The sequence below is a fragment of the Anguilla rostrata genome, chromosome 1 (assembly GCF_018555375.3).
Source record: "Anguilla rostrata isolate EN2019 chromosome 1, ASM1855537v3, whole genome shotgun sequence".
Taxonomy (NCBI): Eukaryota; Metazoa; Chordata; class Actinopteri; order Anguilliformes; family Anguillidae; genus Anguilla; species Anguilla rostrata.
Window position 1 is genome coordinate 3,303,340 of NC_057933.1, and position 16,661 is coordinate 3,320,000.

The 16,661-nt window shown below is 49.7% G+C and overlaps 1 protein-coding gene across 3 annotated transcripts in view; it reads left to right on the forward strand.

Moving 5' to 3' along the window:
- The window catches only part of rspo1 (R-spondin 1), a 38,815-nt gene that overhangs the window by 15,260 nt on the left and 6,894 nt on the right, over positions 1-16,661 (forward strand). Inside the window, exons 3-6 of one of the 3 annotated variants that reach the window (XM_064351223.1) lie at positions 3,142-3,333; positions 6,726-6,875; positions 9,640-9,833; positions 9,984-10,005. In XM_064351223.1, the coding sequence (XP_064207293.1) occupies positions 3,142-3,333; positions 6,726-6,875; positions 9,640-9,833; positions 9,984-10,005 (558 nt within the window). Of the gene's footprint in view, positions 1-3,141; positions 3,334-6,725; positions 6,876-9,639; positions 9,856-9,983; positions 10,006-10,030; positions 10,053-16,661 lie in introns of all 3 variants that reach the window. The other 2 variants (XM_064351133.1, XM_064351044.1) reach the window with 2 other exon arrangements.

The window sequence follows — 16,661 nt, forward strand, 5'->3', positions numbered from 1 at the left end:
TGTAACTCACGCGCGCGCGGCTTTTCCGCTTCCCGTCAGGGGTGCGGACGGCCTACGCCCCCGGGGGGAACGCCCGCACGAATCTTCGGAACGAGGCCATAAAGATCGGCGTGAGCCCTCATCCGCGGTCCCGCGGAGATCCGTGGCGGCGCTCGCTGGCGTAGCGGGAGCGCTAACCCAGAGTGACTCACATAGCTTGCCTTTTTTGCCCATAACGCGTTATCCACTTTAGCGCCTGAGCTATTAGGCCGAAGTGCCTGGCTCTGGAGGAAACAGGGCCGAGCGGCTGTGCGTTGAGAAAGAGATTTCTATCTCAGCGGGGGCCCACCTGGATAAATAGAGATTAAATAAACACACGAAAAATAATAAACCGGCGACCAAAAATCTGTCAGACACTTTTTTTTGAAGAAGTGCAGGCCCGATCGGTTGCCTCCTTTTCCCCCCGAAAATGTGTTTGGACGGCCGCCTAGCGAAACATCTTCTGCGTCTTATCAATGCGGCTCCGTTTTCGTTCCCGTCCAGACCGGACCGGACCGGACCGGACCGCTGGCCTTATGCTGCTGCAGCGGTGGGGGAAGGGGGGGGGGGGGCAGCTGATGAAAGGCAGCGTGTGGACCTGTGGTCTGTGTGTGTGGGGGGGGGGGGGCGGCGCGGGGGCGTTAAAATGGCCACCGCCGGAGGAGGTTCACAGCAGAGAGAGAGAAAGAGAAAGAAAGAGGAGAGCGTCCACGTGCCCCGTATCAGCACGGCCCGAAAAAAACCAAAAACGGTGGTCGCGAGCGCCGCTCCCTCGAGGGCCCCGAGCGGGCCGTGTTTGCGGGACGGTTAAATATTCAGCGGCGCGATTGCTGCCTTATCGTCCCGGGACGCTGATAAGCACCTCGGATCCCCTGCTTAATGACCCCCCCCCCCCCGCCACCGCTCCCAACTCCCACCCCCCACCCCACCCTCGTTCCAGCTCGTCCTCGCGTCGGGTAACCAAGCTGCCGTTTGGCCTGCAATCTCTCTGGGGGGCATGGGGGGGGGGGAGTGAAACGCCTTGCTAACGCTTTTACCACCCCAGCTTATCTCCCCCCCCAGGCCCAGTGGCTCATAGATAGGCCCCCCCCCCAGCGTGTGTATATTTGGAGCTGATAGGACGCTGGAACCTCCCCGTAAATCAAAGCTCCTGCCTGACTGAGACCTGGGCGCCCCCCCCCCCCTCAGAACGGGACATGCACTCTGACTCACTTTTCATGCAACTGTCCCAAAAGCAATTGTCCTCGGAGTTATGCTTTCAATTTGTCTAATTTCATTTATTTAGTTTTCAAAAAATAAATATTTTGGTGGAGGGGGGCGTAGACCCAAAAAACCCAAAACGCAAGCTTTATTTAAGCAAAAAAAAAAGTGTTCTTGTGCTGCCCTTCATCTCGTTAAGGCTGGTGGAGTGAAAGTGGTGGGGTGAGGTGGGGTGACTCATCATGACTCTGCTGTGCGGGAAACAACCAATGATTGGGGTTTTTTTTTGGCTATGCATCTGTAGGAATTACCAGGAAGTAGTCCACCAAGGATGTATACACCAATCACTGTCAGCGTTGTTCTCCTGGCTGTGAGTAATGCATTCCGTGATTGGTAGAGCCCCTCTGTTTTACTTTTCCTGTTCGGGGGGAACTCACTTTTCCTCGGCCATCTTGGGGCTGGAGTTTCGGTTGTGTTGCTCATCATTGTCAGACCTCCACAGTAATCCAGCATTAGGAAAGAAAATCTCTTCAAGATCTCCGCTGGCCAGTGTCACGTAAACAGTGAGAAACTGTTCAAACACAGACACTTGGCATAGCCTCTTGGAAGAATTAGCAGCAAACATTAACCCGTTGAAGGAATTAGATAACCCAGCACTTAACTGATGCTTGACGCAGAAGGTTCTCTTTTCTGTTTATTTATTTTTACAGAGAGATCATTTCCGTTTACATTTAGCCATTAGGCAGATGCTCTTATCCAGTGCGACTCAAATAAGTACGTAAAGATTGGGGTCAGGCAAATATTCAAGGTCACGACCGATAGAGGCAGCCAATGATACTTCGTCTTGTAACGTATAGTTAAAGTACAGTTAAAGTCACAGTACAGATACAACAGGGTGATGTTGAGAGGCGAATGAGTTAGAAACCCATGCAGAGAGTTCAGAGGTCATGTGATGTTTGTACTGGAGGGTTTGCTGGCGAGTACAGGGTTGCTCTGAGATGGGGAGCGTGGGGGAATGTTCCAGGCATTGTTGCTAGTAAGCAGCGTGTACACAGACCGTCTGACCTCACACAATGGCCATGCTTTTGTACTCAGATGATGATGTTTGATGTTTTTTTTTTTTTTTAAAAACTCAAAGTAAAGAGCCAGACACGTGCGTAACGTGATGACAAAAGGATGTAGCATCTGATTAGGAGAGAAAAAGGCTTGTTTTTTTTTCGAGGGGAACTGTTTCGAGGGGCGTTTTGAAGGGTACTGTCAGCTTCGATTTAGGCCGAGCGCCTCCTTCCAGTTTATGAGAGCTCGAGAGGCTCGAGGGCCTTATTCCATATTCCTGAATCCGATCCCTGGAAACAGACAGCCGTGAGGAGCGTGCTTTTTTCTGAACGATACGCGGAGCTGGCTAGTCACAGGAGTAGAATGGCCCTGTCGAGGGCGCTTCCATTTGGAGAGTGGAAATACGCTGTTCTTCTGCGCTTAGCAGAATGTCTATGTTTATGTTTCCTATACATTCAGCTCCAGTGCATTTCTGAGGTGCGTGATACAAAATACAGCAACAGTGAGCTCACCGAATCAAATGATCGACTGATTGACAGTGATTAGTTTGATTTGTTTAATCTCTTTCTTAAGGGATGCACTGAAAGCATATTGAAATAATATATATGTATGAGGATATTGCAACTATTCCTAATATATGGGTAAATGCACAAATGACAGAAAACTGCAACTTTTTCATGTGTCAGTTTATCTAAAAAGACTGCTCTGAAGTGTATTATTTATTTCTTTATTATTTTAATTATATGTTCATAAGCCCACATATTTAAAGTATATTGTATTGCATTTTTTCCTTTCTGTTGGGATGACCTTGTCTTGCATTGACCTTTGACCTTTTGACCTCTGACCTCTGACCTCCTCCTCCCGCAGTAAGCACTGAGGTCCCGCCCTCCTGCTCGCGCGGGTGCGAGCTGTGCTCGCAGTACAACGGGTGCCTGAAGTGCCTGCCCAAACTCTTCATCCTGCTGGAGCGCAACGACATCCGCGAGATCGGCGTGTGCCTCTCCTCCTGTCCCGAGGGCTACTTCGGGGTGCGCAACCCCGACATGAACAAGTGCACCCGTGAGTGGCCGTCCGCCAAAAACCGCCGTTCTGCTTGTCTGTGTGTGAGTGAGTGGGGAGTAATTGGTTGCAGTGCGGGGATCTGGGCTTTATGAACTCAGAGGAGGTTGCACGTTCAATTCCCAGGTATGGGTTCCTATGGCTGTGCCCCACCTGGGAATTGAAACCTGCAACCCACCTGGAAAAGTGCATTACCTGAATTGCTTCAGGTAAACATCCAGCTGTATAAATGCATTGTGCGTAAGATGATTGTGGAATGCTAGTGACCGGAACCTAGACATGAATTAGCTGAAAATGTCAGAAAAGCATGAAGAAGGGCAACTACGGTGGCGAGCGCGTGACTGTGGTGACATGCGTGTCTCCTCCGGATTCTACTCTTCTGGGTTTTTCTGTGAGGGAGGGAGGGAGGGAGGAGGGAGGGGGGAAGGGGGCAGCGGAGGCCTGTTTGCTGTTTGAATGGAAGAAAACAAAAACAACAGATGATGGAGAGCGGGAAACATCTGTCCGTGTCTGTGTGCCGTTAGCTTGCGGTGGGCTTAGAGAAGCTCAGATCACTGGGGGACCACAGACACATGCCCGTCTGTCCCACCCCGGGACACCGGGGGCTGCTTTCTCTTATTGGAAAAATGAAATAAATACGATCAACGCAAAACAGCGGCGAACGCACCGTTGTTTGTCTGCCTTTTAAACATGAACAGGGCTTTTTATTTTTTGGCTTCTGATCAGGCTTGTTCCACACCAGCCCAGTCACTGCCAGGCTCTTTGTTGTTCTTGCTGTTGTTGTCGATGATGTTGTTGTTGTTGTTTTGGGGGGTTTTTTTGGGTTTGTTTCTTCTCAGCACACGTGACTCAAAGCGATGCCTTGCTGAAGGGACGCAAACCCACGCTTCCAGTTACGAGAGTTCAAAAGTTCAGAAACCAGCGGCGAGCCCCCCCCTTTAAAACGGTTAAAAGCCCCACTTCAGCCTCCCCGTCCCGTTCCTGGAGCATGTGTGTTTTACGTTAGCCTGTTAGAGAGGAGCGCGGCTTGTAGTCATTTGGTTCTGTAATGGGACGGTGCTGTGGAGGGGGCTTTCTCCGGGGGGGGGGGAGGGGTGAGGTAGTTTTTCCTGACGTCCCTCTGTAGCCGTCCCAGACAGAGTCCTCAATTACCCCCTTAAACTCCCTTTGAGGGGTCAGGTCTGCGTGACTGAACCTGTCCCACACTGAAGGAGCACCGAGCACATTAGGCTAGCTTTTGGTCCTCGTGTTGAGAGACGACGGCAACAGATGTAAATTCCACCCCGAGAATGAACTCTGGACCTTTTGTTAGCTTTTCTTGTGCATGAACTAATGTGATGCAAAGACACACAGCTGGCCAAGAAACAGCTGAGCAGCCAACTGTCCAGTTACTTTTGCTCCCCTAAAATGGGGGGACTTTGTGTAAAAAAAAAAAAGAAACAGAGCTGCAGGAGGTTTCTTCTTCTTCTGCTGTCAGGACCCATATTGAGTTATTTACACTGCAGCAAGGAATTCCTCTTCTGCTAATGCGCTCCCTTAACGATAACCGTTCTGGCTTCTCCGGTCCCTGTGTCTCAGACTCCAGTCCGAGACACTGCAAGAATCCGTGCCGGGTTTTCCCCCGTGCGCAGCCGAACCCCCTCGACGGCTCGGTCCTGTGCAACGATCCCGTTACATCCGATACCCCTCCAGATCCCCGGGTCTTGTTAGCAACATTTGTCTTGTGTTAAGGGGCACTTTTTTTTTTTTTTGAAGTGGTCGAGTGTGAAACCAACGTCAGAAGCGGTTCTCAGGGGTTTAATGGGGGTAATTGAGAGCAGAGCTTGTAACGAAACTCAGCGCTTGCCCCCACAGCACCCCCTCCCCGCCCCCCCGCCCCCCACCCCCCTGTCCCTCCCCACCTCCAGACCAGCGTGCTGCATGCAGAAAGCTTGCATATGGCAACGCACATACTGTGCTCGAATATGATTACAGCATCTATGTGGGCATAACTAGAAGACAGTCCCGAATCCCAAATGCTTTGTTGCAGAATTTACTGAACGGTCAGCGAACAGGGGGCTAGGTTCTCGCGCGGTACCAATTTTGGGGCGACCAGAACTTTTGTAGCAATATTGAGACGACTGTGCGACTGGGATTGGACATAATCCACTGAGAGAAAAAGCTCATTAAAACTTGGGAAATGGGTTAGCTGGTTTTCTGTTTGCTTCTGTAGATGTTGTTTGAACCCCAGGTGCTGACATTTTATCCTTTTCAGAAGTTCTGCGGGCTTTTTCCTGTAGAATACTGTAATGGAACTGCGGGTCACATGGCTCTCCTGAAACTCTTTGTTTTTTTAACGTTCCGTTGTCTTCAGGCGATTTGTTGCATCTGTTTCCCCCTCCTCCTTGGTTTTCACAGGAAGCATTAACGGCATTTTTCCTATGAAAGTCATAAAAGTGATAACTGTGAAGCGGGGGTGCTCAGTTTGTGTTCCAAAGACGTGATTCGTGTCAGGTTTTTCGTCGTGTGTGAGAGGGCAATTAGCCCTAATCTAATCTCGTTAGCGGCCTGCTTTGAGTGGCTGGGCTCAGCTCTTAATGAGGAAGAGCTGTGATGAGGAGCTGTTGACCCAGCTGAGGTGAAGACTGAACTGGAGTGCCTCCTCTCAGGTTGAAAAGTGGGGTGGGGGGGTGGGGGGGGGGGGCAATGCACTTAACCCTTTAAGGTCTGAGATCACAGATATGAGATTAGAATGTTCTTGACTGAACACTCTAACGATGATGTAACAATCGCTCTGGCGATTTAAAGCGACGGAGTTCTAGAACACCGACTGGCAACATTCCAAAGAAGCCTGCACTCTTCAAAGGCTTGTGATGAGGATGGGCAGAGAGGGCCCGTTTCTCTGGTTATGACCCCAACATCTGCTCTTATTTACTGCCGCCGCTCAGTCATTAATGTGGTTTGACATTTCAGCCACATTTCCTTGTTAGCTCGTGAATGTTATTGCTTCCCGACAGCAGGGCTGCCCAGCCCTTCATTCCTGGAGATCTACCATCCTGTTATTTTTGCACACCTGATTCTAGTAAATAGCAGCTCAATGAGATGTCTAAGCTGTTGAATGAGGTGCGCTTTGTTCACTTCGGTTGGAGTGAAAACCTACAGGATGGTAGATCTCCAGGGACAAGGTTGGTCAGCCCTGCCCTATCCGAAACAGTTGTGGTCTGATCTGAGTGAACTGGTGCATATTCAGATGATTGGCTAAGTGATGAGTAGACAAGTGGTGATTGGATAATTGAAACGGAGGATGGAATGCGGGAAGAAACCTGAAAACACAGCCGCCCTCCTGCTGTAAGTCATGTGACCCCGCCTCCTGTGTTCTGCTAAAGCTAATGCCTCTCTCTCTCTCATTTCAGGGTGTCGAATAGAGAACTGCGAGGCCTGCTTCAGTAAAGGTTTTTGCACAAAATGTAAAGAGGGCCTGTATTCCCTTAGGGGGCGCTGTTACAACAGCTGCCCCAAGGGCTTCAGCACCACTAACGGCACCACAGAGTGCATCAGTACAGGTGAGCGGCGTTCATCCTCTCCAGACCCCCAACCCCCCCCCCCACACCCCCGACCACCTGCATCACATGACTAATTTAAAGGCAATGGTCAGTGAACTTAGCATTCAGTTCATAGGTCGCTGCTCACATTCACTGTGGTAGTAATCGTCATATGTCTTGATATGTTTTACCAAGTCATGTAAGCATACCTTTTTAAAACAAATGTCGTACTCAGTAAAACTGATTCTGTTTTGGAATACAATTCCCATCAGGCCCTTCACCAACACCCCATAGACATCGTAGTCAATGACTTTGCAATGCACTATGGGAGCCTGAGGCAAGAGTAGCATGGTAATGGTTGTGCATACTCCCTTTTACCGTGAAGTTTTAAAGAGAGGAATGTAGTATTGCCTCAGTAAACTGACAGAGGGCAGGTTCCTGTTCAAGTTTAGACAGTTAAGTTTAAAATCGTAAAGGCTACGATGATTGGCTGAGAGCAGGACTGCTCTCTTTGAGTGAATTCATCCTGCTGGCATCACCTAAAACCTTAAGTGTTGTCTTATCAAGCTGGGCAGTAAAAAGCCATTTTAGTGTGAAATTTCTTTGAAAGGTCCCCATAAGTCTGTCATTTCACAGGGCCCAATTTAAGAGGGGGGGGGGGCGGTCAGGATGTCCCCCAAGCACTTAACACATCCATCTTTCAAGGGCTGTTGACCCCTTCTGTGGCCTAGTAAGGGCCATTTACTTATAGTACACACACGCACACACACACACACACACATTCACATGCCCACGCGTGCACTTGCACACACCTACGCACACACGCGAATCCACACACACTTTCACAAGTCTTTAAAAGTTGGATTTATGAGCGCGCGATGAGCCAAACTAAAAGAGGACCTGTCCAGGGTTCAGTTTCGAGTGCCTCCTGCCTCTCTTCACGGAACCTCAGCTTTGCGTCAAGTGCCACTTTGAGATGGGGGATGAGCGTAAGTGGCTCATGACCTTCCTAGGCTCTCCGCAGTTGGAGTTTTTAATTGATTGACAATGACCTGGGTCAAATACTTTATTTTAAATGCTTTAGCCCTTTGTTAAAATTCCAGCAATTCACAGACAAAAAAAAGAAACATCTATTTCCATTCTCCAGTGTTCAGAACTAAATGATTCTTCCCTGTGATTATTGTACAGTTTGGTTTTTGTAATACGCTTTTTTTTTTTTTTTTGAAAATTCCCAGGGATGCAGGGATCCCAGGGATTTCTCTCTCTCAATACCCCTCTCTCCCCATCCCCTCTCTCCCACTCTCTCTCCATCCCCTCTCTCTCCTACTCTCTCTCATTCCCTCTCTCTCCCACTCTCTCTCCATCCCCTCTTTCTCCCCCCCCCCCCCGCCTTCCCCTTCCCCTTCCCCGCCACCCCCCCCCCTCACCTTTGCCCCCAGCACAGGGCACCTTCCGCACGGTCCCCCACCTTCCCCCGCCCCCCCCTCACCTTTGCCCCAGCGAGGCACCTTCCTCCCCCCCCCACCCCCTCACCTTTCCCCACCGGCCCTTCCCACGTCCCCCCCCTCCCCCCCCACCTTTGCCCCGACGCAGGCAATGTAGTCGTTTTTAAATTTTTTTTCGAGTTGCCCTCTTCTGTTCTTTCTCAGTTTCCCGTGAGTTGGACTTGGAGAGCGCGCTGCGGTGCGGTACTCAGAGAATTTATCGATCCCTTTTTTGAAAATATTTCTGTCACAGGCGAGTAAGTACCGTGCTAACTGCTTCGCTTTCCGCGAGGAGGCCGCTCTCTGTGGTCTTTTGGCCGGAGAGCCTCCCCCGGGTGACGTTTCTGGCGCGGTTTTGCGCTATCTTGCCTTTCTCTAATGTGTTACTCCAGTAGTACTTCCCTCCTGCTTTTTTCAGTCTGTAGTCATCGCCTTGGCAGCGCGAAGTTGCCCCCCCCCCCCCATCCAGCTCCCCCAGCCCCCCCTCCCCAAACCTCCTTTCCTTTCACAGGCACAAAGGCCATGAATTCCCTGGGCAGTTATAATGAAATGTTGAAATTCTCCCCGCGATTAAAAACAGCTCAGACCAGATGGAGTCGTGACTCCTGCTCAGAAACATCCAGTAAAGGTTTTTAACGTTTGTTGGTTTCCAAATCTAATAATTACAACATGTCGTCTTTCGCTCGGAGTGCGGCTCAACGATGAGTCACGGCTGGCGTTCGCTAACGTCGAATTTGCCGCATCTCAGACATGCGGTCCGTCGTAATTCAAGATCGTATTCTTAATTTTCCAGTTTGCACGCTTGTCATGTGGCATCGCGCTTTTATGAGTTCTGTTCAAACCATGATTCCCATTCTAACCCTTTCAAGTACTTTCTACATCTCGTTTATACAAGCTCAGTGACCCATAAAAACATGAATGTGCTCTCATATAAGGCTATATGATGTGTGTTAAAGTCCATCAATGAAGTAATATAAAAATGGCTTCAGTGACCTGGTAAATTGATACCATCCCAAGATCACCTCTTTCAACCCCAGCCCAAACCACGATAATTTAGAGTCGATGTGGATTCTGATCAAGGAATCAGACTCTTTAGGATCAGGAATAATATCACGTATAGCCTGAAGGTGAAACTTTTCAAGACAATCTCCAAAATCCCCCCCCCCCCTCCCCCCCAAAAAAAAGAAATTAAAAGTACCAAAAAAGTCATTTATTATCTCTGTGTCAGAGAACTTTAGGTGTTGTCCTTGCATGCGTGCACTTCCCTTGCTAACCCTGTGTCCGTGCTGGATTTCCCACAGTGCAATGCGAGCTGGGGGAGTGGGGCCCCTGGGGGCCCTGCATGAAGAAGAACAAGACCTGCGGTTTTAGGAAGGGGACCCAGGTCCGGTCCCGCGAGCCCACGCAGACCCCCAGCCCGGACACTGTCCCGTCTCCCGTCACCCCGGCGACCTGCTCCCCGGAGACGGAGAGCCGCAGATGCACCGTGCGGAAGGTGCCCTGCGCCGGGGGCAAAGGTGAGGGGGGGAAAGAGGGGATGGAGAGAGAGTGGGAAGAGGGATGAGAGCCGCAGATGCACCGTGCGGAAGATGCCCTGCGCTGGGGGCAAAGGTGGGGGGTGGGGGAAGGGGGGACCGTGCGGAAGGTGCCCTGCGCTGGGGGCAAAGGTGAGGGGGGGGGACCGTGCGGAAGGTGCCCTGCGCTGGGGGCAAAGGTGAGGGGGGGGGGAGGGGGGACCGTGCGGAAGGTGCCCTGCGCTGGGGGCAAAGGTGAGGGGGTGGGGGAAGGGGGGACCGTGCGGAAGGTGCCCTGCGTCGGAGGGGCAAGGTGGGGGGGGGGGGGGAAAGGGGGGACGTGCGGAAGGTGCCCTGCTGGGGCAAAGGTGAGGGGGGGGTGGGGGGGGGAGGGAGGAAGGTGCTGCGCTGGGGGCAAGGTGGGAGGGGCGGGGGAAGGTGGGGGACCGTGCGGAAGGGCCTGCGCGGGGGCAAAGGTGAGGGGGGGGGGAGGAGGGGAAGGAAGGCGGGGGGGGGGAGAAAGAGGGGATGGAGAGAGAGTGGGAGAGAGAGGGAATGAGAGAGAGTGGGAGAAAGAGGGGATGGAGAGAGAGAGTGGGAGAGAGGGGATGGAGAGAGAGAGGGGTATTGAGAGAGAGAGAAAGAATGTGTGAGTGAGAGGTTAATGTGCAACAAATATTCACCAGTTTAAAAGAAATGAACTGTACTTCCATACAAACACACACGGAGAAATCCCACCCTGCAGAAATGGATGTACCAGAATGCATTGTGAGAAATCAGCTGCACGAATGGATGCAGTTTCGTCAGCTGGTTACTTTTCTGTCACACCTCTGTCTGTCTTGTGTGTCTTTGCGACCGTCAGTGTACTACTCGTTTTTGACCGCGGTCAGGGTGAGCGCGACACCCCCCCCCCCCCCCCCCACACCTTCCCTGATGTGGTTCGGTTCGGTGTGGTCCAGCAGATTTGGCACAAACGCCGGGCCTCAGCGTTGGCTGGCCGGTTTCGAATGGGCATTGCCTGCCGGCCTGCCGTTGCGCAATCTCCCGCTGGGTTTATGCGAGGCCGCAGAGGGCCCGGAGCCCAGCCCGTTCCCGCTCGTTTACGAAAGCCGTCGGCACGGTTACGATTGCAAAAAAAGGTAGTTCGGTTTGTGCGCTCTGTTTGTTCATTTTTTGCGAGTCGAGCTCTTCTTGTCAGCTGAACAAGGTGGGACGTTGGTGGGATTTTTCGAAAGCTGTCTGGCTGTGCATGGTCATGTGTGTTGTGCTTGTCCGGTCATGTGATGTTCAGGTTCAGGTTTGGCACAGTGCTGGGTGCTCTCTGGCCTGTAGGTAAATGATGTGCCAAGATGGACTGATTGGCCTGTTCTCTTCATTATGTATTATTATATTCTTATGTTCTAGATCATCTGAATGGCCTGTTCTCCTCAGTATGTATTCTTATGTTCTTATGTTCTAGATGGGCTGAATGGCCTGTTCTCCTCATTATGTATTCTTATGTTCTTATGTTCTAGATGGTCTGAATAGTCTGTTCTCCTCATTATGTATTCTTATGTTCTTATGTTCTAGATGGGCTGAATGGCCTGTTCTCCTCATTATGTATTCTTATGTTCTTATGTTCTAGATGGGCTGAATGGCCTGTTCTCCTCATTGTGTATTCTTATCTTCTTATGTTCTAGATGGGCTGAATGGCCTGTTCTCCTCATTATGTATTCTTATGTTCTTATGTTCTAGATGGGCTGAATGGCCTGTTCTCCTCAGTATGTGTTCTTATGTTCTTGAGTGAGCGCACAGCTAGAGCTTGAATTCTCGAGGGAGTGTTGGAATTGGGCATGACGGTCTATTGCCATGTTAAAGTGGCCAATAAACTCCTAACCATGCAGTCCACATAAATGTTTGGCCCAAGTGGCACAGCCACTTAGTGTAGCAGTTTTTTGTCTGAGCTTGTACTTCTTTTGGGAATCTGAAATCTTATTTTATGTGTGAATAAACAGTTTGGATGTACAAATTAAATTATATGGAAATGCACAGACCAAAATGATTAGGGATGCGATTGTTTTTTTAAAATACCAGCTGGTATGCGTGTATTAAATTTTTTTTCATTTGCGGTGGCTATTAAAAGCTGGATCTTGGATCGGGGACGGCAGTGGGGTCAGTGGAATTCATTGTTTGCTTTCCCCTGTTCTAATGAACACAAATTTTCTGGATTGGCAATAAAACGGACCCTTCGAAAAACAAAGGAAAAACGCGCGGCCTCCAGGTTTGGGGCGGGGGGCGGAACCTCGCGGAGGCGGGAGAAGGTGAAAGGCATTGTGGGATTGTGCTGAGGAGCGGGGTTGCAGGTGGTCATATTTCCACGTTCTGGTGGCCTGGTTATGACACGCTGAGCCGAAGGTTCTCTCTTAATGGCCCTTAAAGTGTTTTATTGTGACAGGAGAGGACAGAACAAGAAACCGAGAGAAAGACTGCTGGTGCAAAAACTTTTTTTATTGCTTTTTTTTTGGCGTGGGAAGGGGGGGATTTATTTTTTTGAGATTAAATGAACGATATCCCCGCTTGGTGTTATTGTATAGCTCTTGTGACTGAGTGTGGGTGTGTCTTACTGCGGTCAATGACTGGTCTGCAACAATGTGTGTTATAGAACACTTACTGCCTCTATGTGTTTATACAGCTGTTATGACAATTTATGCATTAAGCAATAGAAAGTGACCGTGTCCTCTGTTATGTTATAACAGAGTGGGTCCTAAAAATAGTAGCGTTGAGTCAAAATATTAAATGATCTCAGTAAACACTCTTGTCTAGATTAGTGATTAAGTGTTCGAATGCTTGTTAGGCTAAACAGTTTTGTTTAAAAATCTAGATTTTTCTCATGAAGTTCTCACTAACAAATATCCTTTTGAAAAAAAAAAAAGAAACTCAGAACATTGTGTTAAAATAAGATAATTTATTGGTATGACTCCTGCTGTGTGTGAGAGAGAGTCTTTTTGCGGTGTCATTATTCTTTCGAAATGAACAGGAGTTTCACGCAGAGCTTGGTGTAGGGGTACGTTGGGGGGGGAGGTTGGGGGGGATCCAGTTATTGAAATATTAATCTTCGGAGAGACGTAGACTAGAATATGAATGTAGTACGTCAATATCTGATGACTGGAGCATTCTAACATTCTAACGTTTCCTGAAAATAAACAAAAAGAAAAACAAACAGACAAACAAACAAAACGATAAACGTTGCTGGGAAGCTACCCCGCGTCGGCTCTGACCATTTGAGCCGGAATGGCGTGTTCTTCTTCCTTTTTTTCCCCCTTATCTCTGTTAGTCGTTCACTCTCTCCTCTGGCGTTTGGGGTTCCTCGCTGGGGGTGGGGGGGGGGATGGGGGCGGAGAGCGGCTCGGTCCGGGACGGGACGGGCCGGTGGCTGCGAGAGGCGGGTGAGGAATGAGCCCCAAATTTACGCCCCGTGACGCCCGCGTTCCGGAAAGAATTTCCACTCCTGGATCAGAGGAATAATTAACGGTGAAATATTATAAACTGCCCCATAAAAATGCTACACCGCCTGCCAGATTTTCTAAACTTAGTGACCGTGTGTATTCAGGGTGGTGGGGGTGGGGGGGGGGGGGGTTGGGAGGGTTCTAATAATTTACATGAATTTTCTGTTTTTAGAAGTTTCTAGAGACAGAGAGAGAGGAGTCTCTGATCTTGGCACGATGAAAGGTACCTGTGTGGGGGTAGAGATAGAAGTATTGTGGGGGGGGGGGGGGTTATTTTTAGCCCGTTCTGAACTTAAAGAATGTTCACAGGCTTGGTGCTAATAATTTTACGCTATATTATGATTATTGTGATGCTATAACGACAGGGTGCTGGACAGGAAGCTTGATCCCTTCACTGACGCACCTTTGTGCTGTCCGTAACCTGGTGACATGCATAATGCACTTATTGCACGTTGCTTTGGATAAAAGCATCTGGCAGATAAGCATCATGTGATGTAATGAGCGTTCAATCGGGACGCAGTTGTGGAACTGGCCAAGGGGGCGGCGGTATAAGGGAGCGGGGGCAGTTTGGGAGGGGGTCACAGACTCAGTATGGGATGAGGTGAGGGGGGGGCACATTATTGCCAACAGTTATGTTAGCCAATGATAATGCGCTATTTTAGGGGGGAAAAAAGGGGTGGCACCTGGTGCGGCCAATCAAATTTCAGAGGGGGCCAATACCCCCCCCGGCCCCCTCATTGGACACGCCCTGGCACCAATACGTACTGGCGGATCAGAGACTGGTTCCCTGTTCTGGTGCGGAGGGGACAGAAAGATGGCGCATTTAACTGCTGTTTGTCAAGTTCACACGAGCACACAGCGCATAGCGCACACGTGCTTCTGCTTAATGGTGCTGTTGTAGCAGAGCGGTGGTGCTGTTGTAGCAGAGTGATGATGCTGTTGTAGCAGAGTGATGATGCTGTTGTAGCAGAGTGATGATGCTGTTGTAGCAGAGTGATGGTGCTGTTGTAGCAGAGTGGTGATGCTGTTGTAGCAGAGTGATGATGCTGTTGTAGCAGAGTGATGATGCTGTTGTAGCAGAGTGATGATGCTGTTGTAGCAGAGTGATGATGCTGTTGTAGCAGAGTGATGATGCTGTTGTAGCAGAGTGGTGATGCTGTTGTAGCAGGAGCAGAGTGGTGATGCTGTTGTAGCAGAGTGATGATGCTGTTGTAGCAGAGTGGTGATGCTGTTGTAGCAGAGTGATGGTGCTGTTGTAGCAGAGTGATGATGCTGTTGTAGCAGAGTGGTGATGCTGTTGTAGCAGGAGCAGAGTGATGGTGCTGTTGTAGCAGAGTGATGATGCTGTTGTAGCAGAGTGATGATGCTGTTGTAGCAGTAGCAGAGCGGTGATGCTGTTGTAGCAGAGTGGTGATGCTGTTGTAGCAGAGTGATGATGCTGTTGTAGCAGAGTGATGATGCTGTTGTAGCAGAGTGGTGATGCTGTTGTAGCAGGAGCAGAGTGATGATGCTGTTGTAGCAGAGTGGTGATGCTGTTGTAGCAGAGTGATGGTGCTGTTGTAGCAGAGTGGTGATGCTGTTGTAGCAGAGTGATGATGCTGTTGTAGCAGAATGATGATGCTGTTGTAGCAGAGTGATGGTGCTGTTGTAGCAGAGTGATGATGCTGTTGTAGCAGAGTGGTGATGCTGTTGTAGCAGAGTGATGATGCTGTTGTAGCAGAGTGATGATGCTGTTGTAGCAGAGTGATGATGCTGTTGTAGCAGAGTGATGATGCTGTTGTAGCAGTAGCAGAGTGATGATGCTGTTGTAGCAGAGTGATGATGCTGTTGTAGCAGAGTGGTGATGCTGTTGTAGCAGAGTGATGGTGCTGTTGTAGCAGAGTGATGATGCTGTTGTAGCAGAGTGATGATGCTGTTGTAGCAGAGTGGTGATGCTGTTGTAGCAGAGTGGTGATGCTGTTGTAGCAGAGTGATGATGCTGTTGTAGCAGAGTGGTGATGCTGTTGTAGCAGGAGCAGAGTGATGATGCTGTTGTAGCAGAGTGATGATGCTGTTGTAGCAGAGTGATGATGCTGTTGTAGCAGAGTGATGATGCTGTTGTAGCAGAGTGATGATGCTGTTGTAGCAGAGTGATGGTGCTGTTGTAGCAGAGTGATGATGCTGTTGTAGCAGAGTGATGATGCTGTTGTAGCAGAGTGATGATGCTGTTGTAGCAGAGTGGTGATGCTGTTGTAGCAGAGTGATGATGCTGTTGTAGCAGTAGCAGAGTGATGATGCTGTTGTAGCAGAGTGATGATGCTGTTGTAGCAGGAGCAGAGTGATGATGCTGTTGTAGCAGGAGCAGAGTGATGATGCTGTTGTAGCAGAGTGGTGATGCTGTTGTAGCAGAGTGGTGATGCTGTTGTAGCAGAGTGATGATGCTGTTGTAGCAGGAGCAGAGTGATGATGCTGTTGTAGCAGGAGCAGAGTGATGATGCTGTTGTAGCAGAGTGATGATGCTGTTGTAGCAGTAGCAGAGTGATGATGCTGTTGTAGCAGAGTGATGATGCTGTTGTAGCAGAGTGATGGTGCTGTTGTAGCAGAGTGATGATGCTGTTGTAGCAGAGTGATGATGCTGTTGTAGCAGAGTGATGATGCTGTTGTAGCAGAGTGGTGGTGCTGTTGTAGCAGAGCGGTGATGCTGTTGTAGCAGAGTGATGATGCTGTTGTAGCAGGAGCAGAGTGATGATGCTGTTGTAGCAGAGTGATGATGCTGTTGTAGCAGAGTGGTGATGCTGTTGTAGCAGAGTGATGGTGCTGTTGTAGCAGAGTGGTGATGCTGTTGTAGCAGAGTGGTGATGCTGTTGTAGCAGAGTGATGATGCTGTTGTAGCAGAGTGATGATGCTGTTGTAGCAGAGTGATGATGCTGTTGTAGCAGTAGCAGAGTGATGATGCTGTTGTAGCAGAGTGATGATGCTGTTGTAGCAGAGTGATGATGCTGTTGTAGCAGAGTGATGATGCTGTTGTAGCAGAGTGGTGATGCTGTTGTAGCAGAGTGGTGATGCTGTTGTAGCAGAGTGATGATGCTGTTGTAGCAGAGTGGTGATGCTGTTGTAGCAGAGTGGTGATGCTGTTGTAGCAGAGTGGTGATGCTGTTGTAGCAGAGTGATGATGCTGTTGTAGCAGAGTGATGATGCTGTTGTAGCAGGAGCAGAGTGATGATGCTGTTGTAGCAGAGTGGTGATGCTGTTGTAGCAGAGTGATGATGCTGTTGTAGCAGAGTGATGATGCTGTTGTAGCAGAGTGATGATGCTGTTGTAGCAGGAGCAGAGTGATGATGCTGT